At 44.5% G+C, this 25,294-nt stretch overlaps 1 protein-coding gene and 1 long non-coding RNA gene across 3 annotated transcripts in view; one reads left to right on the top strand and one right to left on the bottom strand.

Annotated features, from left to right (window-relative positions):
- LOC146809468 (excitatory amino acid transporter 2-like) overlaps positions 1-25,294 on the bottom strand; it is a 968,543-nt gene that overhangs the window by 656,467 nt on the left and 286,782 nt on the right. For both annotated transcript variants that reach the window (XM_085616310.1, XM_085616311.1), the window contains exon 3: positions 24,688-24,840. In XM_085616310.1, coding sequence (XP_085472436.1) covers positions 24,688-24,840 — 153 coding nt within the window. The remainder of the gene's footprint in view (positions 1-24,687; positions 24,841-25,294) is intronic.
- The window catches only part of LOC146809469 (uncharacterized), a 137,907-nt gene that overhangs the window by 25,043 nt on the left and 87,570 nt on the right, over positions 1-25,294 (top strand). The gene's annotated exons all lie outside the window — the stretch shown is intronic.

Here is a 25,294-nt window from a genome sequence, read left to right on the forward strand (position 1 = left end):
ATCTTGCGGGCCATATATTTAACAATAAGTGTGAGAGGCCGGTACTACCCTGTTATCTAATTTGAGGTCAGGAACCCCCAAACCACCAGCAGAGTACAGCAGTGTCAGGGTTTCGCAATGAACCCTTGGCTGCTTCCCGGCCCAGGCTAGTTTGATTAAGAGTGAACACAATTTGTCAAATACCGTGCATGATAGTAGTATAGGGATATTGACGAAAAGGAATAAGAATCTGGGGAGGACCACCATCTTCATCAAGGAGACCCGCCCTATCAGCGAGAGAGGCAGTCTTATCCATTCCGTGTTATCATCCTCTAATCAGGAGACAGCAGGGTATCATTGGCATAAGCTGAAAAAATTAATTGATAGCCTGGGAAGCGCAAACCTCTGTGGCTGTGATATTCCTGCAGGGCGCAGGCCAGAGGTTCAGCCACAAGCACGTATAGCAGCGGAGACAAAGGGTAGCCCTGGCCCGTCCCCCTGGAAATAGTAATGGGGTGGTGACAGTCCTGCCTAGACGTATCCTAGCCGTAGGCAGGTTGTACAGTGTCATAGCTAGTTTGCAGAAGACCTCTCCCACTCTAACTCTCCTCAATACCCCCATCATGTAATTCCACAGAGTCAAAAGCTTTTTCGGCATCCAAAAAGAATGCCGCAGCCTTGACTTCAGGATCTAACTTTTTAATTGTACCAAATATAGTTTTTAGATTCAGAGTCAGGTTGCGTCCCGGGACAAAACCTGCCTGCTCCGAGAGGACCACTAGTGGTATCAAAGGGGCGAGCCGGCTGGCCAGTATTTTCGTGTAAATCTTTTTATTAAATCTTTTTTATTAAAGTCAAGCAGATAGATAGCATATCATATTAATACAGATATATGCGTACATGATCATATCTCTTCTCACAAAGTTCGTAGGATTCACTCTTTTGTTTATACATGACATCGTAGGGCTACATCCCCATTACTGTTTCCGTTTTCAATTCCGAGGCGACTGAGCTAAGGGTGGGTAGAGATGACTCCCCCAAGGGGGGCGTTCAGGGATACCCTCTGTACTCATTCCATTTTTCCCAAATTTCCCCCCATTTTTTGGGACATCCCCTACTAACATAGACTGCTTTCTCTGCCACCATACACCAGTCCATATCTCGTTTCCATTCTCTTAGGGTCGGAAGTTCACTTGACCCCCATCTGCGGACAACGTTACGATTTCCTACCATCTGGCCCAGGGTAACCCAGATCCATTCTGATTGCTCCAAGTCAGAGTCCTCCATCACATTCAGTAAACGCCATTTTGGAGCTGGTATTAGTTCCATTCCCATTATCCCTGCCATACAGGAAACCGTGGCTTCCCAGTAGTTTTGGATTCTTTGGCACTCCCACAGAATATGAAAGAACTACCCCTTCTCCCCACAGCCTCTATAGCAGAGGGTGTCTGCTTTCCTACCCATTTCATGTAATGTGTTGCAGGAAATATATGCCCTATGGAGGATTTTGAGTTGGATCAGTCCAAAACGACCCGAATGGCCACTTCTTTGTGGGATGCCAGGACTTCTGGCCAGTCTTCTTCCTGTAGGTCCCCAATGTCTTGTCCCCATCGTTCTCTCAAGTTCGTCCCAGTATCAGGCATATTATTAATAAGCTTCTGATACACCAAGGATAAAGCCTTGCGAGTGAGATGCTCTTCGAGGAGTCGACACTCCAACGGCGAGGACTAAGGTATTGACTCACCCCAGGGAACTACCGCTCTTATGGCGTGCCGAATTTGCAAGTACCGGAAGAACTCAGTGGGTGCCAGTTCATTCAACTGTTGCAGTTGTTTCATGTCTACCCCTGTGTGCAGGTCACCTACCCTCGAAATCCCGATTAAGTCCCACTTAGCAAACCCCGCTTTCGACCCCATTGTGCCCAATTTTTGAGAACCAATAGGGGTGTCGCTTTTGTGATTTTGTTTTTCCACCCCAGTTTAGCCAGGGTTGAGTGCCAGACTTTGACTGTCAATGCTGTGGGGGCCTCCACTGGGAGACGCCTTGGATCTGTACATAGCGCTCGCAATAGGCCGCTCGGTTGGAGATTTAAGCATTCCATTCTGTAGGCTGGTTCCGAGGGCGGCTGATGAACCCACTGATTTATTGTTACAAGTTGGGCTGCCCTGTAATAGGACTGTATATGTGGCAATGCAATTCCCCCGTCATACCAACTACGAGTCAATTTAATAAGGGCGATTCTGGAGGATCCTCCGTCCCACAGGAGCGTTCGGACTGCACTATCTATCGAGTTGAAATATGACTCTGGGACCAGGAAAGGAGTATTGTGTAGCATATAGAGAAATCTCAGCAGTGCCATCATTTTAAATAGGGCTGCCCTGCCCAAAAGGGACAGGGGGAGGACCCGCCAGTGTTGAATGTCATTTTGAAGTCTAGACAAGGAGCTTCTTAGGTTTCGGGCAAAAAACCGGGCTGGGTCCACAGTGCCAAATATCCCTGGATATCGAAATCCCTCTGACACCACTTGGGCCTCACAACTCCGTGGGAGAGAGGGTCTTTGACCGCTGATAACAAACACCACAGATTTGGACCAGTTTATTGTATACCCCAAATATTTGCTGAAGGCGCTAAAGATGTTCAGTATCCTGGCAATAGAGATGCAGGTGAGGCCACATACAAGAGAATATCATCTGCATGCAGCAATACTCTATCCTCCTAATCCCCCATACATCGGAGACCTCGTATTATGGGGTCCCCCCCATATCCAGGTTGCCATTAGATCCTGTATCAATGCAAATATTAACAAGAATAGGTTGCAACCCTGCCTCGTGCCCCTCCGCAGCGGAAACATTCTCAATTTTTTCCCCATTGACCACCACCTGAGCCATGGGCCTCTCATACAGGAGTCCGATCCAGGACAAGAGCGTAGTCCAAATCCCATGTGGCTCAGCACAGCGAACATATATGGCCACTCTGTGGTGTCCAATGCCATACGTGCGTCAGAGAACTGCTGAGTCTTCCTGGATCCTGTGGGCCCTCCCCAACACTCCATGCAAGCGCCTGAGGTTCTGCGCTGTACAGCAACCTGGGATAAAGCTGTTCCGGATGAACTAAGTTGGGTAGCAGTGGGAGCAGCCTTAGAGCTAATAGTCTAGCTAAAATGTTAAGCTCTGCGTTGAGGAGGGATATGGGCCGGTAAGAGGAGAAATCATCCCTAGGCTTACCTTTTTTATGTATCACTACTATTGTTGTGTAGTTCCTATAAACCTGTATAGGATCTGCGTGTTTAGACAATATACACTGTAGGTTTGATGTCCAGTCTAATTCTAGCCCACTGGGTATGATCGTGGAAACAGTGCAATACTTTTTGCTCAGTCACTCGTGCTCACTTCATCTCAGACAGATGCACAGAATAAACAGTGGGAACGTTTTCCAATAAGCATTTATTGAACCAGGGTCATTCTAGTGTAAAATAGGTGTGCTGAAACAACCATTGGACAGAAACAGATATAAATGATAAGAAGCACTAACAGAGTAAAAGGATGGTAGATTTCTACCATTGTGCTAAAACAATGAATACAGGCTGGTATATAAAATACATGACAGTAAAATGCGTACTCCTATGATGCAACCCTAACTAGATGTACCTAAGTGTACCTAGCATGTATGTAGGTGTAAATCCGAGAATCCCTCTAGGATAAAGTCAACCCCATTACCTGAAGTGAAAGACTGTGGGACCATGTCTTGGTCTCGAGATGGACACCCCACAAGGTAAGTAAGTAAGTACTTTATTTGTACATGATTAATTAAAATCTTTACAAAACAGTAAAAAGACATTGCTAAAAGTTGTTAATAATTCATTATACGTGATTTCCTCAGTTGTACAAGTTTGGTTTATATTAATTCGTAATTGTCAATAAAATGTTTCGACGGTCATAAAACCTCATGTGTCTTTTTTTCTACTAAGTCAAAAAACTTTACGACCCGACAATTTAATTTTGTTTTTGCCGGGTTATGTTATGTTAGATATATTTATAACGCGCGATAGTTACTCCGAAGAGTGTCCCAGCGGGTTAAAATACAGTTTAGCAGCCTGCCTGCATGTCCGGACGCCAAGTAATTTAAAGGAGGGACATAATAAATTATACCTCAAATCCTTTAGTTTAGGACAAATGCACATGATGTGGACAATGTCTTCCTTGTCAGCTTTACAGAGGCGGCACCCCACAAGGGATGTCAGACCACCGTGAGCTGGAGTGTCTGCGTGCAGGAGCCTCAGCGTCTCTCGTCAGTGTGTCAGCATGGAAGTCCTTTTCGCATCTGACTTCCATCAGCAATATATGATGTTTATATACCCAAAGTGGTACCCTCAGGGGTTCTACCTTGCTGTATCATGTCGGACTTATGAAGATGGAAGGAATGACCCTTGTACATAGTTATTATGCAGGAGATGGTAGTCCTGCTCAGTTTCCAAGAATCCACATGCATAATGGATGAGGCTAGTTTTCAAGTAAAATCCTACGTCCTCTAAGCAGTACCGTAACTAGGTAAAAGGTCAGTCCCAGGAACCGTTATGTAGTGTAATGGAAGGGGAGAATATAGGTTAAAGGTTAGGTGACTACCTGAGCCTATATTAGGGTACCTGTATGGAACATAACACCCATTCCTCATCCGACTGGACGACGTACTAAAAACTATAACGTATAGCCAGGTGTTGTACGCAAACAACTAATTTAGTCCTAAAAAATGCTACAAAAAAATGTACTGCAAGCGACAGGAGTTTGTACTAAATATGTTCGTATATATAGTTCGAACAATGAGTGACTGAAAGCCATGCAGTTTAGAATAAGTGTCTATTGTTTAAAATTCCAAATTTGATTGTTTTTGAAAAAGCTGAATTTTCCCAGCACAGGATGAGCTAAATGTTTGTGTCCTGGCTGGGAGACGCAACGCCACTGTTGTCTGCAATCACAGACGACGGTCCCTGCAACACCTCGCAGATCAGGTTAATCAAGCACAGATGTTCCTCCGTATTCTCCACAGCAGCTGCTGGGGATGCCTGTGTGACAACCAAGGCCTGAGTATTCGTTGAGGAGCCGGTATTCGTTCCAGCAGGAGCTGAAGCATTCAGCGGCGGCTATAAGAATGCAGACATCAACATTGGAATACGCTGAGGACACTGCAGAACATGGACCGTTATCGGGTTCAGTAAAGCATCAACATCCGGTGACGCAACTGATGGAAGTGTTAGACAGAAGTCCAACACGCATTCTTGTCCGCAGAACAGGCATCGTAGGACAGGCAGAATACAGTCGATCCAGACTGGCCTAATGATAGGAACCAAGATTCACTTAGTTCGCGAAGGCGAGGTGTGCCCAGATGGAGTACCATGCTATCACAGTAACGGCGCTCCAAGAGCGTTTTTTCCATCTCCTTGGTGATTGCAATGTCCATTGCGTAGCAGAAAAATGACAATCAGAATACCTGCTATTAGAAACAGGATCAAAGGAAGCCCTCCAAAAATTCTTCCGAATACAGAGTGTATGAAGCTGGGAATAACTCCCAGGATTGTCTGAAAGGTGTTTAACAGTCCAGAACTTATGGTCTTGGATTATACCCATCGTATCAGACATGTTAAAGACTCATTGTATAATTTCTGTGAAAAGGAAAGGGCAGTTTGTCCGACACTAGTGCCTGTATCTCAGCCAAAAACCTTGCAACCTAGAGATCATACGTTTTCTCGGGTGGAGGTTAAGGGCACGGTTTGATGTAAAAGCATGGCTTTCATTCAGCTCAGAGTATCAAACCGGATAAAGGAAACTTTCAATGAAGGATAGTAAGGCGCATCCCTGACTGTATGGGTCAATGGAAACAATACTTGCATACAGCAAGTAACCCTGGAGCTTACAGTGACAAGATATGCGATGCCCGGGAGCATCCCACAACAACCTTGATCATTCAGCATCAAGTAACTCCCATTTGATAGCAACTTGAACACCGGATTAATCACGGCAGCTGGGGACCCTTTCAAGTGACAATATAAGTTAGTAACTGAACCATTACAGGCCCCATGAAGCATGATATCCTGGCATATAAAAGATCCACTTAAGGAATTCTCGCAGTTGGTACCGCTATGGAACACTTCCATGTCCCCATTTGTGCATCCAAATCTGTATGGTAATTCCCAAGATTCCTTGATGAATTCCCTACCCATCGCTTCATATCTGACCAACTGTTGTTGTTCAAGACAATACTGAAACTGGAAAGTTCCGAGCGGTAGTGTTATATGGCCATGGATTAACCATTCTGTGGATGGTGACTCAGCCATAGTAAAAGGGAACTTGTCGAGTTTTTCAATATGCAGCTTTGTATATTTTGCTCCCCTTTGTGCCATTGTTATCTGCTTTTCAGTTAGATAGTATGCAGAAAATAGGGATGTACTGTTGGTAAATCGCCAAGGCACATAACCAGCACTCAATGATTGCATCGTCCAGCTTAATAGCATAATAGAACGTAATTGGGATTGTCCGTGCTGTAGTATGGACAAGTCTTGTTCTAGTATATCTATAGCAGAAGATACAATGTTGCCCAGTGAATAAATCCTAGATGTTAAGGTAGATTGTCAACTACCGCTAACGCCTTTTCTAGGTTAATTTGATCTATTTGACTGAGTCTCTCCGCAGCTTCTTGTTGAGATTTGTGTAAAAAGTGATGACCATAATGAAGGTAACAGTACATAGTGTTATAGTCTGATGTGTCTTCTAACATTTCAGTGCATGACAACGCAGCAGATTGTTCTAAATCAGATATATTATTTACAGTTTCAAAATCCAAATCATCATCAGCAGCGCTGCTCATGTCTCGAGGCCGCTGCTAGGTGTTCCCATGAACTTTGGCGATATTTATTCTCAGTTTTAGCTGTGCAACAAAGATGTTTTAAACTCTTTATTTGTGTATTGAGAAATTCCAAATTTATACTTGCTCGCTCCTTGCACTTTGCCTACTTTGCACGTGTTGACACTTGCCATATTTTGTACATTTGTTTTTAAACCACTAGTTTTAACCATTTGTTTTAAGCATTGATCCGCTGTACTGTACTTACGTAATTTGCTGCTACGTCCTGTTTAGTTGCCCCTGACCCCGTTCCGTCACGGCTGGTGCCGATTGAGCGGAGGGTCAGTGGGGCTGTGATTCACTTCCGGTTACCTCCGGAACCAGAAGGTCAGCGCTTTAGCCTGCACTCCTCATCCTATTTAGCTCCGGACAGGGCGCGGACGCGCGCAGCGCTTCTCATGTCTCGAGGCCGCTGCTAGGTGTTCCCATGAACTTTGGCGATATTTATTCTCAGTTTTAGCTGTGCAACAAAGATGTTTTAAACTCTTTATTTGTGTATTGAGAAATTCCAAGTTTATACTTGCTCGCTCCTTGCACTTTGCCTACTTTGCACGTGTTGACACTTGCCATATTTTGTACATTTGTTTTTAAACCACTAGTTTTAACCATTTGTTTTAAGCATTGATCCGCTGTACTGTACTTACGTAATTTGCTGCTACGTCCTGTTTAGTTGCCCCTGACCCCGTTCCGTCACGGCTGGTGCCGATTGAGCGGAGGGTCAGTGGGGCTGTGATTCACTTCCGGTTACCTCCGGAACCAGAAGGTCAGCGCTTTAGCCTGCACTCCTCATCCTATTTAGCTCCGGACAGGGCGCGGACGCGCGCAGCGGCGCCAAAGGCAAGCCCGTCTGCGCCCGTCCGCGCCTGACCGCCGCCAGACGCTTGGATTGCTGCCCGTTTGCACTAAGCTTTCGCCCTGTTCTCTTTCGCCTCATGGCCCTTATTAATTATTCCCGCGAGGAACTTCTTGCCATGACTGATAATAGTCCTACCTCCAGCTTATTGAATCACTTCACCTCCTCCTCCTTCCTTAATAACAGCGTACCCATCGGCTCACCGTCTCTGAGAAGATGCCTTCCAAGTGTACCCACCAACTGTGAGTCTTTGCCTATTACATCGAGGCACCTTTCTTGCATTTACTGCAATGTCCGATCCCTTCCTAAACATGCTCTAGAAATCTGGTCACTTTTAGATTCTGACAAACCTGATCTCCTCTTTATTACTGAAACTTGGCTATCGAAGTCCTCACTGCCAGATATCGCAATTGCCATTCCCCAGGACTTTAAAATTGCAAGACTGGATAGGTCAGACAAAAGAGGTGGAGGAATTGCCATTGTGTACAGAGCGAACTTTAAGCTTCACCTTGTCTACTCACTTGCTGCAGATTGGGGTGAGATCTGTACTTTTACGCTATCACTGGGGAACAAAGAATCCTGGAAAGGAGCACTTCTATATAGACCTCCAGTAACTAAAACTAATTCCGTAAATAAACTTACTGATACTATTGCATCGCATGTTTTATCTTCGCCTAATTTTTTTCTATTAGGCGATTTTAACCATCATTTTGAACTTGTACAAGACCCTTATACTGCTGAACTTATTTCCAGTATGAATGCGTTAGGTCTAAATCAGTTGGTGACTGGCCCCACTCACTCTGCCGGCCACACCTTGGATCTTTTATTCACTAATTCTAATAAAATAACAATTGACTGTTCTGTACCTGTTCTTTGGTCGGACCATTTTAAGATTCATTTCCATATTCAACGCACCTCACTCACTCCTCGATCTAGTAAAGATCCCATCATGAGTAGACCTTGGAATAAGATCAGCCCTGAAGCATTTTTTCCCCATTTTCTTCTTCCTCCCATTGAACATTTTAATGACCCTAACCAGGCAGCTATCAATTTAGATTTAGCCATCACGACATCTCTTGATATCATTGCCCCCAGCAAATCAAATAGATGTCCCAATAAACTGTCCTCGTGGTTCACCTTGGAACTTAAGACTACGAAACTTGCTGTAAGAGCCTATGAACGCAAATGGCGGCACACCAAAGATCTCTGTGACAGATTGCATTATAAAAAACTTCATCGCCAATATATGTGCGACATAGCTCTAGCTAAAAAAATCTACCTGGGGAACAGGATAGATCAGGCTTCAAATTCCCACAAAGAACTCTATAAAATAGTTAAAGAGTTCTCTAATCCCTTAACTTGCCAACCTGTCACAAACGCATCCAGAGAATGGGCTGACACCCTTTCGTCTTTTTTTCAAAATAAAATAAGCGATATCTACAAATCATTTATTAATTTTTCTATCCCTACCCTATCCTCTGAGTCATCCATCAACACAGCCATACCCTCCACCATCACTATCCTAAAGTCATTTGGCCCATTTACAGAAGATGAAGTTACACTTACTATGAAAAGAATCAAGTCTGGCTCCCCTAATGATCCAGCTTCTTCTCCAATTTTATCTAAAATTGCACCTATTTTGATCCCTCATCTGACTAAAATTTTTAATCTTTCACTTGCTCAGGCAACGGTTCCCTCACATTGGAAAGAAGCCATCGTCAGACCGATCCTGAAGAAGCCCTCTGCTGATCCATCTCAACCTTTAAATTATAGGCCTATTTCCCTTCTCCCAATGTTTGGTAAGATCATGGAATCCTTAATCAACACTCAACTCACCAAACATCTTGAGTCTAATAAACTTTTAGACCCATCCCAGTCAGGATTTAGGGCGTTCCACAGCACCGAAACTGCCCTACTTGAAATGGTCGATAATATTAGGCTGGCTCTAGATGCTAAACAATCAGCCATCTTAATACTACTCGACCTATCGGCTGCCTTCGACACCATCTCTCACAGCATCCTGATTAAACGGCTGACAGAGGTTGGTGTCGAGGGCTCAGCCTTGGCATGGATCAAAAGCTACCTGACGGGTCGGAGTTCTAAGGTCCAGATTGGCATATTTTCATCAGCCAATCAGGAAGTTGATAAAGGTGTACCCCAGGGCTCTATCTTGAGCCCCACGCTATTTAATCTTTATGTCTCCCCTCTTGCAAGATTAATTAAAGCTTTTGGATTTGAGACCGTGTCTTACGCAGACGACACTCAAATCCTTATCACCTTGGGACACAATTCCATTAATATCAAACATAGGTTCCAAAAATGCATGCTAGCAGTAAAAGATTGGATGTCAAACAACTATCTTTTACTCAATGCGGCAAAGACGGAGATCTTGCTTTTTGGAAATGGTGATATGCATTGGTCTGATGAATGGTGGCCATCAGCATTGGGTGTCTGTCCTTCTCCTAAGACAGCAGCCCGTAATTTAGGGATTACGCTTGACAATAAACTCACCTTAGCAGATCATATTAATAACATCTCTCACACCAGCTTTGGACTCAGGTGTAATCTAAAGAAAATTTTCAAGTGGATCCCTCTTTCCTCTCGTCTGCCTTTAATCCAGGGACTGATTATTAGTCGCCTGGATTACGGCAATGCTCTCTTCGCCTCTATAAACGAGAACCTCCTTAACAAACTCCAGGTCCTCCAAAACACTGCAGCCAGAATGGCTCTAGATTTACCCACTCGCACCTCTTCTACCCCCTGCCTGAAGACGCTTCATTGGCTCCCCATTAAAAAACGAATTACATTTAAAATGTGCTGTCTAGTCCATAAATCTCTGAATGGCAATGGCCCAGCCTATCTAGCTAATAAACTGACAGAATATCGTCCAGCCAGAACACTTAGATCCTCCAGCTTGCACCTTCTAGCGGTTCCCAAAGTGCGAACTGTCAGAAACGGAGATAGATCTTTTTCCAAAATCGCTCCCGAAAGCTGGAATGCTCTTCCACTTCACATTAGACTGGAACCCAGCCATCAGAAATTCCGCAAACTCCTGAAAACATGGCTTTTCTAAACCGGCGTGTCTTATTTTTAACATCTGAGTAACTGCTGGCGCTATGAGACCTTCGGGTGATATATGCGCCTTACAAATATCAATACATAGACATAGACATAGACATCAGAAAATGTACTGGAGGTAATGATATCATTTAGAGAAATTTTAAATAAATGTGGTATTTTCAAAAGTTCAGTGGGGCCCAATACATCATAATCAACTTTGTCCTAAAATATACCATCAGGAATTGGAACAGCTGTAATGTTCACGGAAAAGAGGTCTCTTTGTTCACGATGAGATGATGTATGAGGTTTCAGAACCAAGTTCATTTTGGATACTGCAGAGCGTTCTGGGAGATATTTTCCATGCATGAGTAAGCAAAAGACAGTCACTAGGCCAATCCAAAACAGAAAAAACAATATTCCAGCAATGATCCAGAGCTGGAGCCAAGGTGAAACTAAGTAAGTCTTTTTCAGAAAGGTGTATAACTCACAAATTTGTTGCATACGGGAAACTGGAGCTGGCGTTGTCCCAGGTTTCCTGGGATCAAGAGAGAAGGTATCAAAATCAATGAAGCAGCCAGATGCAGTTCGATCTATCTTTGGTAGCTTAGTAGGTGTTTCTTGTTGAGGCACGCTGATGTAGACTTCGGTGTTAGGTCAAATTGATATTTGTCTTTCATTTGTAGTTTGAAGTTCTGTTTGCAGAGGAACGAGTTCCATTTCATTGTTGGAAATTCAGTCATTTTGTATTGGTGACTCTTTGAAGGTTATGAGTCCTTCTGTCTGAACTTCCTGTATGGTAGCGAGAGGAGAGCGTTGGTTACCAAGGAGCCCACGAGGCCATCTATTCAGAATTGGCCACATGGTGTGGTTTGATTAGATCAATGGAGACGAATCTCTTTTCTTTTTTGCCGGCAAGAGGCGGAAGAAGTACTGTTCTTGTTCCTTAGACTGCTAGGACAGGTACAGGCTTTCTGTAGGATGGCCCAAATTCTTTTTTGTCCTTGATCTTTTCTCTGACGAGATCGAGACAGATCTTGCCGTGACTGATTTGACTTCCCCAGTGGCAGTGCATTTTAATTGCACGTTGCTTAGTAGTGCCAGGGATTCATTCAGTTCCTGTATAACAGCCAAACGTTTATTGATATCAAATTGTTTTTCATCCGCCACTGTGCTTCCATAATTGAGATCAGGTACCCACATTCTCGTCCCAAATAGGACACCGTAAGGAGTGACACCCCCTAGAGAACTTCTTGGCATGTTATTAAGGGCATGTTTGACCCCATATAAGTGATTGAGCCGACTACCTCCTGAACCTAATACTCTTGCTGTTAAAGATTGCTTAAGTCTCGGTTTTTCCTCTCCACAACTGAATTTCCCTCGGGATGGTACAGAGCGGAGTACCACAATGCTACACCCAAACCTTCCATGGCTTCCTTGTAAGCCCTAGAGCTAAACGTGGGGCCACGGACAGAATGTAATGTGCCAACTGCGTATGTCCCTATAAAGACTCGCAAATCTTTGCTAATAGTTCGAGCGTCAGCCAAGCGCTGAGGCCATACCCATAGGAATGTGGAGCATGAATCCACTGCCAGCAAGATATACTTGTAAGTCCCATCTGATTGTTGGGGAATGCAATGGTCCAAATAGACAGAAGCAAGTGGTCTGTTTGATTTTAGTAGTGGTGTCTGCGCTGGACGCGCCACGGTGGAACCCTTCATCTGTGGACAGATGTCACAATTTAAGACAAAATTCTTTGTCTGTTTAGTTAGACTAGGCCACCAATAGCGCTGGTTCAATAATGAAACCGTCGTGGTAATCACCGCATGTGCAGAACCTAGACCCTCATGTGTAGCTAGTATTAAACCCAATCCGAGATCCATGTTTGGTATTACTCTATTCCCCACTCCTGGAATCTGAGCATACGAACATAGTTTGCATCTAACTTGTATTAGTAGTTTAGTGAAAAACCTTTCGTAAGGCTGGGCTGTTTCTGCGTGAAGCAATGACAGCTACCATTATCTGTCCGTCTATTCTCATTTTCGAACGAGTCATTGCAGCTACGGCAGCAGTACGCACTGCCCCCTTTGCTGCTTCATCTGCCAATGAATTTCCTTCAGCGTGAATGCCATTATGTTGATGACTCAATGTGTGTCTCATATGAACTCTTGGTAGTTCGTTTTTCAACTCAGCTACCAGTTCCCATAGCATTTTATGCTTAATTGTGCCTCCTTTTAAGTCTTTAAACCCATTTTGACCCCAGTAGTGAAGATATTCGTTGTATGACTGGACACAATAAAAAGAATGGGACACAATTAGAGTGGGAAATTCGTGATCCGTGTTTATTAGTGCCAGTAATAGGGCTTTTAGTTCAGCCAGCTGAGCCGTGCAGTCTCCTTGAGACTGTGTCTTCGTATCGCAGGGATGGAACTTACCATCCAGCATACGACCCTTTACAATCGCACAAGCGGCGCTGTATTGCTGTTAACTTCCTATGGCCGGCTGAGCAGATCCGTCAGTGTAAATGATATATTCATACTGATCTAGAGGCATTATTTCATTTGGTGGAGAATATTCTTACGAGAAATGCGCATGCACGAGCACTCGCACATGCGCAGGTGTCATCAAGAAGTCGCGATGGAGGAAGAGGGCAGCCAGGGGACGCCGCAGCTCAGGTAAGGCTTTTTAAATCCTTTTTTTTTTTAAGCTTCTATAACTATTGTTAATAGGGCGGGTAGGAAGCCGGGGCTGGTGTCATCTCTGCTCCGTCGCGGAGTGTGTGGGGTGCTGCCTACTCCGCCTATTCGCGAAGCGCGGAGTAGGCAACACTCCGCACACTCCGTGGGCGGAACGGAGCTCTCCGCCCACCCTTATTTTTGATTTTTTTAAATTAAATTTGTAGCCCTCCGAGGTGAACCCCAAAATTATGTTTCTCACCTTGGCCAAGTGATTCTTTAAATCATCATCCATCAGATAAATATAGTCTACATAGGACAATAACTCTTCACCCAAATTCCAAAGTAATTCTGTTACCCTAGCGAAGAACAACCCAGGGCTATTCTTATACCCTTGCAAGAGTTTACAAAATTGGCGCTGGGAACTTGCACTGAGAATGCTGTCAAATACTGGCTCTCAAGAGCTATATTTGGGCACAACAATCCATTTGAGATATCTAGTGTTGTTTTGTATTTTTTCCGTATAATGTTATTCATTAATGCGGCACTATGTGCATTATGTACTACAAATGTTTTTGTGCATGTGTTCAGATGTCTTTAGTCTAAAACTAGATAGTATGTTTCGCTTCTTTTTATTATTGGGGACTGTCTCTGTGGAGTTGGAGTAGTTTTTACTGGGATTGTATGGTGAGGTGACTCAGCATCCCACCCAACATGGTTGCACTATAATGCTGGAGCAAGGGCTATCGCCCACTCCTGCACCTATGTGTAAGGAAATCATTTGCATACCTAAGAGTAATTTTCAATAATTGGAATTTTCCTTTTTTTTAAAAAAATCTTTCATCATATTGGCATCTTCTTGTGTGAGGCGTGGTATTAAAAGAACAAGATTATATGGCAAAGCTATTTTCTGGGGCATCAAGAGTACTCTTGGAAGTACCAGGAAACAGATCATCATTGTTTCTAGAACTCTGCAGTCCTTGGGCAGCTTCAGTGTTTCTACTCAGTCTGAGGACCAACAAAAAGAAATTCAAGAAGCGGTACCTTGAAGATGAATCCAGCTCCCATTTGACATTGAAGATTTGTGACATTAAGAACAGTTACTCCAGTTCACAATCAAAAATGAGGTCAACATTGAGGCACAACTAAAATACGAAGAAATACACTTTCAACATCTAATGTATCATCCACCTCAAAGTACATCTACCATCAAGGCATTCAATGTTAATACATATCTTGATTTCAGCACATGTTCAATAACTACTTTTGTCTCTCTGGTCATTCTTATTCTACCATGTCAGTCTGCAGCACCACATCAGTCAACACTCAAGTCTCCCCAAGAATGGGTTTCACCCCATTATGACAGCACTGTTAAAGAGGTGCCAGATGCATAACCAATCATGATTTCTTTCAAGAAGAGATAAATCACTCTGAAGATAAAGCCACATACTGCCATACTTTCTTTGTGTGCATCACCTACACCTAGCAAGTCTTCGATTCCCTGAAAAGAACATCATAAGCATCCCTCTTGCATGCGCCACAGAGTATCTGCCTTTGTGGACATTATTGTTCCCTTTCGGCGACACAAAAGGGCACCCCTACGTGTGGAAATATGGGAGGCCTTAAAGGATATGAAACCCGGTAAAACAGAAAAGTATGACACCCACAGAGCGGACTAGCAGAGGAGAAGGCTCTTCCACTAGACCACCAGAGATGAGGGGCAGGCAGGAGCCTGCGGGTGGAGGAGGGCCTCGAACACCTACCTGAAGCTCAAGAAGGCGCTAAGTGAACGGTGGAGCTGCAAGGAGGGGAGCAGTAACTCGGACCAGGAGGTCAGAGGTCTTTGTGACAAGACGTTACAGATGACAGTTTGTAATACATGGCTTTTTTCTACTCATTTTCATTAGTTCTTTCTTTCAACAACGAGTGTCTTTTGGAAAACGTTGAGGGTCTACATAAATGACCCCTTGCAGAATTCAGAATTGTGTCTACATTTCAGAAATGTATAGATTTCCAGGATCAACCCTGGGATTCATATCTGTTTCCACGACAAACTGCAAGTAGGGGGAAACCACAAAAAATATAAATAATGGACCACCTCTAGTGAAAATGCAAAAAACTGTGGCAAAAAAAAAGATTTTTCCTGAAAGCTGGGTAGATGACGATCCTAGCACTATAATTGTACTGCTCATGTTGTTTTGAAGCACTACAAAAAGAAAAAGAAAGATGTACATATCAGATCAATGTTGCAGTTGAACACTTGCTCACAAATGATAGGCCAGTTTTTTGCTGAGATTCTTCAATTCCATCTAAAGGTCTATCTGTTATGTTGTTTTGGATTTATGCTTGATCTAGAATAGGAACAGAGCCACAAAAATGAGATTGATTCCCTCCGTTGCATCCCTCTACACATTCCATTTCCCCATGCTTCTAGAAAAGGACTGTCTAGTGAAGTTGGCCTTGAAAGGTGCCTACTTCACCATCCCCATGGCCTCAGAGTTCCAACCATACCTCCAATTCACATGGAACGGTTGTCTATTCCAATTCCAAGCTCTCCCCTTTGGGCTATATTCTGCTCCCTGGTGTTTCACTAAGGTAATGAGAGCTATAGCATCCTTCTTGAGAGAAAGAGGGATCCGACTGATAGTCTATCTCGACGACATTCTCATTATGTCCCAGCACCACCCTCAGATTCTTCAAGACCTGAATACAGCAGTAAATCTTTTGGAGAGCCTTGACTTCATAATAAACAAAGAAAAATCTATCATGACCTCCTCAAAATTTCTGGAATTATCGGGAATCACTGTAGACACTTTTGCTACTACCCAAGAAGAAAATCACAAAAATAAGCAAAGAAATACGACTTGTATAAAAAGGAGATCTCTTGTCCCTGAGAGAACAAGCCAGACTCCTGGGCCTCCTATCTTCCTCTATCCAAGCTATCTTTCCAGGACCTTTACATTATCTAGCCCTTCAAATAGTGAAGGCAAAAGCCCTCCGTGCCGGATTATGGTACGGAGACAAAGTAACCCTAGACCACCAAGCAAAATCAGAACTGAACTGGTGGTTAGAGAATCTAGATGCCTGGAATGGCAAAGCCATTTTCAGAAACTCCCCAGAATTCATTCTAGAGTCAGATGCGAGCCTTCATGGCTGGGGAGCGTGCTTACAGAACCAGAACATGGGAGGTCTATGGTCCAATACAGAGAGCTCACACCACATAAACTACCTAGAGTTAACTACTGGCCTTTACGCTCTGATGAGCTTCAAACAATCCATACAAGGCAGATTGGTTATTCTAAAAATGGACAACATTTCAGCTGTGGCATACATAAATTGCTTATTGGGTACAAAATCCTCAGACCTATCAAATCTAGCCAAAAAGCTCTGGATGTTCTGTGTTGAACACAAGATAGCCCTAAAAGCAGCATACTTACCAGGAAAAAGCAACGTCACTGCTGACTGGAATTCAAGATTCCTCCTAGACCTCAGCAACTGGAAACTCAACGTGAAAGTCTTCAGAAATGTAAATCAATTCTGAGGCCCTGTGAAAGTAGATCTTTTCGCAAGCAGGCTGACATTCCAACTGCACAAATATTTCAGCTGGACGCGAGACCCTAGTGCTCAAGCAGTCAATGCCTTTCTCCAGCCATGGAAAAGAATTCAAGCACATGCATTTCCCCCATTTGAAATGACCCAGGGAGTCTTGAGACAAGACCAATGCTCCTTATTACTAATAACCCTTTTCTGGCTCTCCCAGGCATGGTTTCCGATGAGCTTGGAATTAGCCTGCGAAATACCCTTTCTACTTCCAGACGCAGAAGACCTTTTAAGAGACATAGATGGAAGGGAACATCCCCTAGTCCAGACAGGGACTTTGAACCTTCTTGCCTGGAAAGTGTCAGGAAATCTAAATCACAGATCTTTTGAGACAAGCTGCTACACTCCTCCGAGAGTCATGGGCTCCTGGATCCCACTAGATGCAATAGTAGCTGGAGAACTTGGGTACGCTGGTGCCTGGAGACGAACCTGGATTCCGCGGATACTCCTGTTGTACACGTAGCAAACTTTTTAGTTTACCAATATGAGAGAGGGCTTACTTACAGATCAATTAATTGCTACAGATCAGCTATTTCAGCAGGCCACACTCTAATAAATGGCAAGACCATAGGGAAAATGCCACAATGTGCAGAATTATGAAAAGTATCAAGCTAAGGATACCTAAACCTAAATATGAAACCCTATGGGATGTTAAGTTACTACTATACCCTTTCACTACCTTGCCTGACAACAGATACCTAAAACTTGCCCGCTTTGATATTACACCTTTCTCAGTTACATGACAACAGAGCACTGTTGGAAAACAAGGCAGCATCTCTGAGGCCTGAACAAATAACATGACTACATTTGTCCTTCACTGGGAACCAAACACCCAATTGTAGCGCCTGAGTAGTGTTGCAGAGCAGTCTGAGGTTTACTCAAGGGAGGTGGTGTGGGCTAGTAATTTCCATTTGCAGGTGCACAGAAATAACACTCAATAATTGATTGTCCAGTCTATACTTTGCTTTATAAAAGTAAGAGTACGTTTATTAAACACACACACTACTCAATACTATGCACCAATTTACAAATATACATAAGCTGTTGGAATTGCTTTGTGACATTGCATAACATCTCCACCCCTCCAGCAGGGGGGGGCGGGGTCTAGTACCACCACTCCCATGTATGCACATCATCTTGCCCCCAATGCAGTTAGTTGAACATAGCCTGAAGCAAAGGCCCTGCACACTGGCACCATCTCAGTGGCGACCCACCCCATTATCTCAACAAGCATTTAAAATTAGGTAGTGACACACAACCCTGACTGAGCATTTCCTACTGACCATGACGTATACACCTCGGGCTAGCAGTCTGGGTTCTTCCCCTAAGCGCAGCAGAAAGAATACATGTTTAAGCATCACTTTAGAATTGCAGTACTCATCATATTTGGGGATCATTAGAATGCATTGCAATTACAGCCTCTAAAGGCATCACAGATGAAATCACAGGATTACGCATGTACAGCCAGACACCCTAGCAAGAATGTCTGGCAACATAACTCCACTTTACTTATGACATCACCTTACACAGGTACTTCACATTACACATGTGACCTTCAGTCCCTCTAAAAGAAATAACGTTAGTAAAAGTATATCTGGTGCAATTACACCTCTTCTTCTCCAGGCGATGCCTTTCTCCAGACATCCCCCCACTCAGCTCTTCACTCCTTGATGCACTTCTCTATACACACTCAGCTTCAGAACAAATGTTCCAGCCCAGAAGGTGTTAAATGCTGGCTGAGCCCTTGAGGGGTTATTCTTTTCAAGTCCCCATGTGACTTAGGGAGGGACTTCTTCTTTTCGTGCTGGGGGAAGCTGCGTTCTCCTGCAGTTCCCCCTGCACCTCTTTTCACACATGAGGGTGACCCCCTCCTCTGGGGGCCACCAGGCACCAAAACGATAGATTTCCAAATGCCTTACAAGGCATTGTGGGGTGTTTCATACTCCTTTGTGCATATTAGATGAGCGTCTCTCCCACTGTGCCGGGGAGAGCTGCTGATGGTGCCGGTGGTCTTCTGCCGTGTTCCAGCCTCGTTGGGGGGCCCGGTCCCACCCAGACCCCCAGGTAATGTCCTGTGGCTCTGGGAGCCCAACCCCGGCCGCTCTCGCAGATTTTTCGGGGGCCTGTCTCACCCCGGCCCCAAGCACCACCCCTCTTCTACGGGGACCCGGTCCCACCCAGGGACCCTGTCTGGCCTCATCGATGGAGAGCCGCTCGGGATCCCACCCCCGGCGGCTCCTGCCGGCTCCCTGACTGGCTAGCACCTTTGTGTGCTGCTGCGAGAGCCGGCATTCGTTTTCTGGTCAGACGCAAGACGGCTTCCCCGCTTCCGAGGGTCTTCGGGGAGTGTGACAGCACTCCCCCCACCTTCTCACCGCTTCAGGGCCCAGAGATGGGGTCCCGGGCCCCTCTAGACCTCTTTGCAGGGGGGGGCGCGCAACAGCGCTCCCCGCCGCCAGCTTCTCTTAATCTTTGGGGTCCGGGGATGATGTCCCGGGCACCTTGCGCACATTTTCAACGGGGGTGCGACGGCACTCCCCCTCCTCCCACATCACCGGCAACCGGCGGCGGAGCCCCACGCACTTAGTCGTCATTCCCAGGCGGGGTCAAAGATCGCCTACCTTCTGGGGGGCATATCTCGGCCCCCTGGCTGCCGATTTGCACCATTCCGGCCTCCTTTCGCTCCTGATGGCCAGCTCTACACATCTGGAGCACTTGTCGCTGCCCTCTTCTCCTCTAAGAGGGTGAACTTCGGCAGGGAGCTGTTTTCACTGACTCCCTAAGCCAGCCTTTTACCTGCTCTCCTCCTGGACCTCTCTTTTCCCTGCACAGAGTCCCTTGCTTCTGCGCACTGGTCCTGGGCTCTTCTCCTGGCGCGGTTCAGGATCCTGGGGGCAGTCAGGGGGTTCCTACTTCCAACTGCCCATTGCGCCAGGCTCCAGCACTTTCTGTCTCAGCGGACCACACCCCAGAGAGAGCTTCTCTTCCTGTGCAAGCACTTTTTAAAAGTTGAGTAGGGGGCTGGCAGGAAGTCTCTGGTTGCCCAATCAACCAGCGACACATCACTTCACTGCCCCTGCTCCCTCCTTCCTGCCCAGCCTCTGGGTTTGTTCAAAATGACGTCGTCCAGGGTCTCTGGCCACATGGTCTCTGAAAAAGCCCCTTCCCCTCTCGCTGCCTTCCCTCCTTGGTGCAGCCTGGTGCCTGGCACCCAGTGACAGCTGCTGATGGATGAGCCTGTAGCCCCACCCATCTTCTCTTCATGGAGAGAAGGCCTTAGCTTGTGGAAGAAAGGTTATCAATCCATCCTGCTGAGGTCAGCCCTCAGCCAGGCCCTGGTTATGGCAGACTCAGAGAAATATGACAGTTCTGGATGACCCAAAAGCAGTACAAATATGACTTTGGACTCTGCAGAATACTTCTTTTCACATCCGTTAAGTGGACTTTGGTGCGTGTCTGGAATTTGTAGGCCCTAGGAAAGTAAAACTAGCCCATGTGCTCCCTATCCCCATAAGAGAATAATGGAATAAACACTATAAAGCACACTGACTTTCCCTAGCATGTTTCTTCCAACTGTATAAAGCCTATTCCATGTCACCACCCAATTCTGTATAAGTCCTGCCACACCATTCCCCTTGTATCTGCCCTGGGACTTCGCACGCCAGGAATATCCCCTGTGCAGCCCGCACACGTGTGCATACGCATGTACACATGTGTTTGCATGTAACTAGCCTGGTGTCCCTCACTCCTGCTGCTGTGCAGCGGCCTGGTCAAGCCAGGGGGACACTAGTAAAATCCCCATGCAGTCTCTTTCATTATGAGTTCGCTGTGGGTGAGTCCAACTTATGAGGCTCCTCCACAGTAAAAGCTCAACAATTAGGTGCTCAAAAAGCGAAAAAGCCGGGCGGTCCGTAGTGCCAGAACCACCTTCTAACAAGCACTTATACTCTTTCTTAATTCAGATAACTCAACATATGTGATTCATCTATACTGCTGGTTCCGCAAGGAAGTAGTTCAGAAAGAATTAACTCTGTGTCCCCGTCATTCAATCTTCATTGTTTATATCCGTTTGAATTGCACAAAAAAAGAAAATGAAAGAAAATTCTACACAGAAGAATACTTGCCTTATTACCTCGCATTTAAAAGAGGCAGGCTATCCTATGTTCATGGCTATTGTACATCTGGAAGATTCTATTCTAGATCGGTTTCACTTTATGATGTATTGCTTCTAAGTGGCTGCTTGGAGTTAGCATTAAAAGAAATATGCATAATGTTAGCCTCCGTGTCTTTAATGAAATCTAGTCTCTAAGAGAAGCAGCGAGCGCCGCGATATGACAAGCTTCTGGAGAATAATAAATGATCCATGTTTCCAAGCCCCGAACAAGCCTCAAGTGGCGTCCCACATTTTGCCAGAGGCTTGGGTAGCGCATTTCACAAGTTTATATAACCGGGGCAATCATGAGACGCAGCAACCTCAAGTCATAGAACTACCTGAGGGGGAGTGCACTCCATTTACGGTTGCAGAAGTTAAAATAGGAATAGATGGCCTGGCATTGAGAAAGGCGCCAGGGCCTGATGGGATTCCACCAGACTTATTCAAAAGTCAAGTGGACCTCTGGGCCCCAATATTATCCAGGGTACTAAATGCAGCTAGAGAGGTGGGCATGCCAAGATCATGGTCTACTGCCGTCATCGTCCCAATATTCAAAAAGGGAAATAGAAATGACCCACAATGCTATCGCCCAATATCCCTTATAGATGTCACGGTGAAAGTTATGGGGAGAGTCATCTTAAATCGTCTCTTGGACTGGGCCGAAGAACATAATATTATCACCGATCTCCAGTATGGGTTTCGAAATGGGCGCTCTACTACAGACCAGTGCCTTAATCTCTATCATCTTGTGGCCAAATACACTCTGGCTAGGGAAGGTACTGTGTATCTAGCTTTTATGGATCTCTCAGCAGCTTTCGACTGTGTCAACAGAAGAAAGCTGTGGGAGATATTGGCAGAGATGGGCATTGACCCAGGACTGATACGAGTCTTACAGACACTCCACCTCGATACAACGGCACAGGTGAGATTCACCGATGACGGTGACCTCACAGACGACTTTCAATGCCGGGGAGGGGTGCAGCAAGGCTGTATCTTAGCGCCATTTCTGTTTACGCTTTACATAAATGGGCTAGATAAGGCGTTGGGAGTATTGGAGGCAGATTGCCCCTGCATAGGGAGGAGAAGTATACCAGTCCTCATATATGCAGACGACGCAGTCCTTTTGGACCGTACAGGAAGGAGTTTACAGGTACTTATTAATGGTTTTGTTAGGTTCATGGCGGATTTAGATCTAGTGCCCAATCTCTCAAAGTCATATATCATGGAAGTGGGTAAAAAGCCAGCTAAGAATTGTAGTTTCTCAATAGGAACCCATATACTGGAAAAAGTTAAAATTTTCAATTATCTGGGTATTATTTTTGACCAAGACCTTAACTTTAAGCCCCTAGTAAGTTATAAATGGGATGTATGACGTTACAACGCATGCTTTTACAACGCATGCTGTTACAACGAAAGTTTTACAACGCATGCGATGTTACAACGCATGCTTTTACAACGCAAGTCTTTACATCGACATACACTAGATGGCGTGCTGACATTAGAAATGTGTAATTTACTATTCTAACTCCAGTCCACGTTGCAGTAGGGAAGGTGTTTGGATAGTAAACGACACTATTTCTAATGTTAGCACGCCATCTAGTGCAAGTCGATGTAAAGACTTGCGTTGTAAAAGCATGCGTTGTAACATCGCATGCGTTGTAAAAGTTTCGTTGTAATGGTAGTGCGGTGTAAAAGTTGCGTTGTAAAGGTTGTTCCCCTATAAATGTAGCCAACATCCCAGCGCTGCGGGGTCTATTATGAACTATGCGACAAGATTGGGTCGCTGGTCCCCGCATGAAATCGCTCCACTATATAGATCGGTATGTTGTGCAAAGATCTTATATGGGAGCGAGGTCTGGGGTTTTTCAGATGTGGGGGACATCCAACGTGAAGAAGACAAATTCCTAAAAAGGCTTTTGCAAGTGCCAACATGCATTTCTTCATTTATTGCACATGAGGAGCTAGGTATAGATTATCTCACTGATAAGGCTGCCCTTAAACCAATCACTTGCTGTATAAAAATCTGGACAAACCCAGAGGCAAGCTTAAGCAGATTGATTTTAGAGGACTGTATGAAAGGGGACAAGTGGCCCCGAATACCATGGCTTAAATATGTAAGGGATGTACTGACCAGCCTGGGGCATGAAAACCTTTTTTATGAACCATGTACGTTGGCTAGCAGAGACAAGGGTGTCATAAAGGTAGATTGTAGGCAGCGACTGGTTAGGGCCAGAGAGGTAAGAGAAGGGCTAAAAAGCACAGTCAGGTCATACCAGCTCATTAAAGTTAATCCGGGCATGGAATTCTATCTTGCCAATATGTATAATAGACAGGATAGATTTCTAATGTCCAGATTTAGACTGGATTTGCTGCATCATATCCTGTCTGTCCCAGCGGGCTTTGTACATGACGTTAGCTTAAAAGGGTGTTGCGGCTGCGATCTTAGATCTCCGCAAGACACCCTTCACTTTGTCCTAATTTGTCCCTTTTATGCTTACCCACGATCACTGTTTTTAAAAACAATCCTAAAACGCTCCAATATAAAACAGGCCAAAGTGGCTCTCTTATTTTTCAAACTCGCCTCTGAACCTTTCACTCTATTTAGTATGGTACATTTTTTGCATTTGGCAGTCAGATTAAGAAAGATCAGGGGAGAGGATTAATCAGGCTGCCCTCATTACAGGGAGCAGAAATAAAAGAACCAAATTTAGATTGGCGCCTCATGATCCTTCTTTCCAGGGAGGATGGAAATTTTTACTTGACCAAATGAACAGAACATCATTGTCTCGGTTTTTAATATTTATACTGATCGATTGCTTTTAACATGTTTGTTTTAATATGAATGATGTATAGATGTATGAATTACTCTGTATTAGATGAAGGCCCGATTGTATTATATGTATCTTTTATGGCTATTTTTTAATAACCGAATAAAGATTATTTGAATTTGAATTTGACTGGAAAAAATCAATGGGTCCTGTGACAAGGCCTTGTATTCAAGTGTATGTGCATCAAGTTTCAATTGCATCTTTTAGCAGGCAGAAATAAAAATGAAGACATGCACATTTCTGAATTAACAGTAGTGGAAGCAGTTTCAAGTGACTTCATGAGGTGTTAATGTACCCACAATGTTTAAAATGAGCCAGGATGTAACAGTAAAACAAACCATTTATACTAATCTTTTGTACATCTGTTTGGAGTCTGCTTTTACACTCATCCTGCAAAAAAATATTTTGCTCCTAAACCCCCACTTCCTGAAAATTGGACTACAGGACAACTGTGAATTTGGAGGTCCACACAGTAACTTTGAAAGGCCCGTAGACGGTTATCTATTATATTGAATGTTTCTGCCCTGTTGACTTTTGAGATGTACAAGCCAGTGACACAATCTCACGATTGCTACTATTCCATGTACCTACCCACACCTGAAGACCTCCATCCCCATTCACTTAGCGTCAAATTCTTCCATTTCTCACCTGATATCAGACTGGATATAATCAGTGGAAGGATAAGCATTTTCAACATGCGCATGAGGATGTCACCAGGGAAGGATATCAGGAGCACAATGTTACTATCCAGGGGTGGCAGCAAACGCAGGAGGGTCCCAAATACAGAGCCCAGAATCACACCTTCAAGGAAAGAACATACAACAATTAATTTGCTTAATATAATTCTAAACAATCCAATTTACTTTCTTACTCTACTAATAATAGAATCAATAACATTTTAAATGTAATCAAAATTATGTTTAAGCTAGGTGAAGTTAAAGTTAGTTTTTGAGACGGATTGACCATGTTTTAATCTGCAAGTGTGACTTTCACCTAACTAAGATCTGACCTAGAGAGTAATTCTAAGTGTGGCAGAAGCTGGACACCTACCGTAAACCAGCAGATATTCTTCTGCACCACACTTGAGGGTCCCAGTCTCCCTTAGGGAGAGTAGAGCATCTTAGTTTCTGATGGTGGAGCCTCTGCAGACCCCACTGTCAGAAACCTTTATAAGGTAAGCCATGTGTTATCTGTAGATCAAAATGCCTGGTCTATTTAAGAAAAGCCTTGTGATGCATATCTTTCCTGCAAGGTT

Source organism: Triturus cristatus, chromosome 7 (genome assembly GCF_964204655.1).
Source record: "Triturus cristatus chromosome 7, aTriCri1.1, whole genome shotgun sequence".
Classification (NCBI taxonomy): Eukaryota; Metazoa; Chordata; class Amphibia; order Caudata; family Salamandridae; genus Triturus; species Triturus cristatus.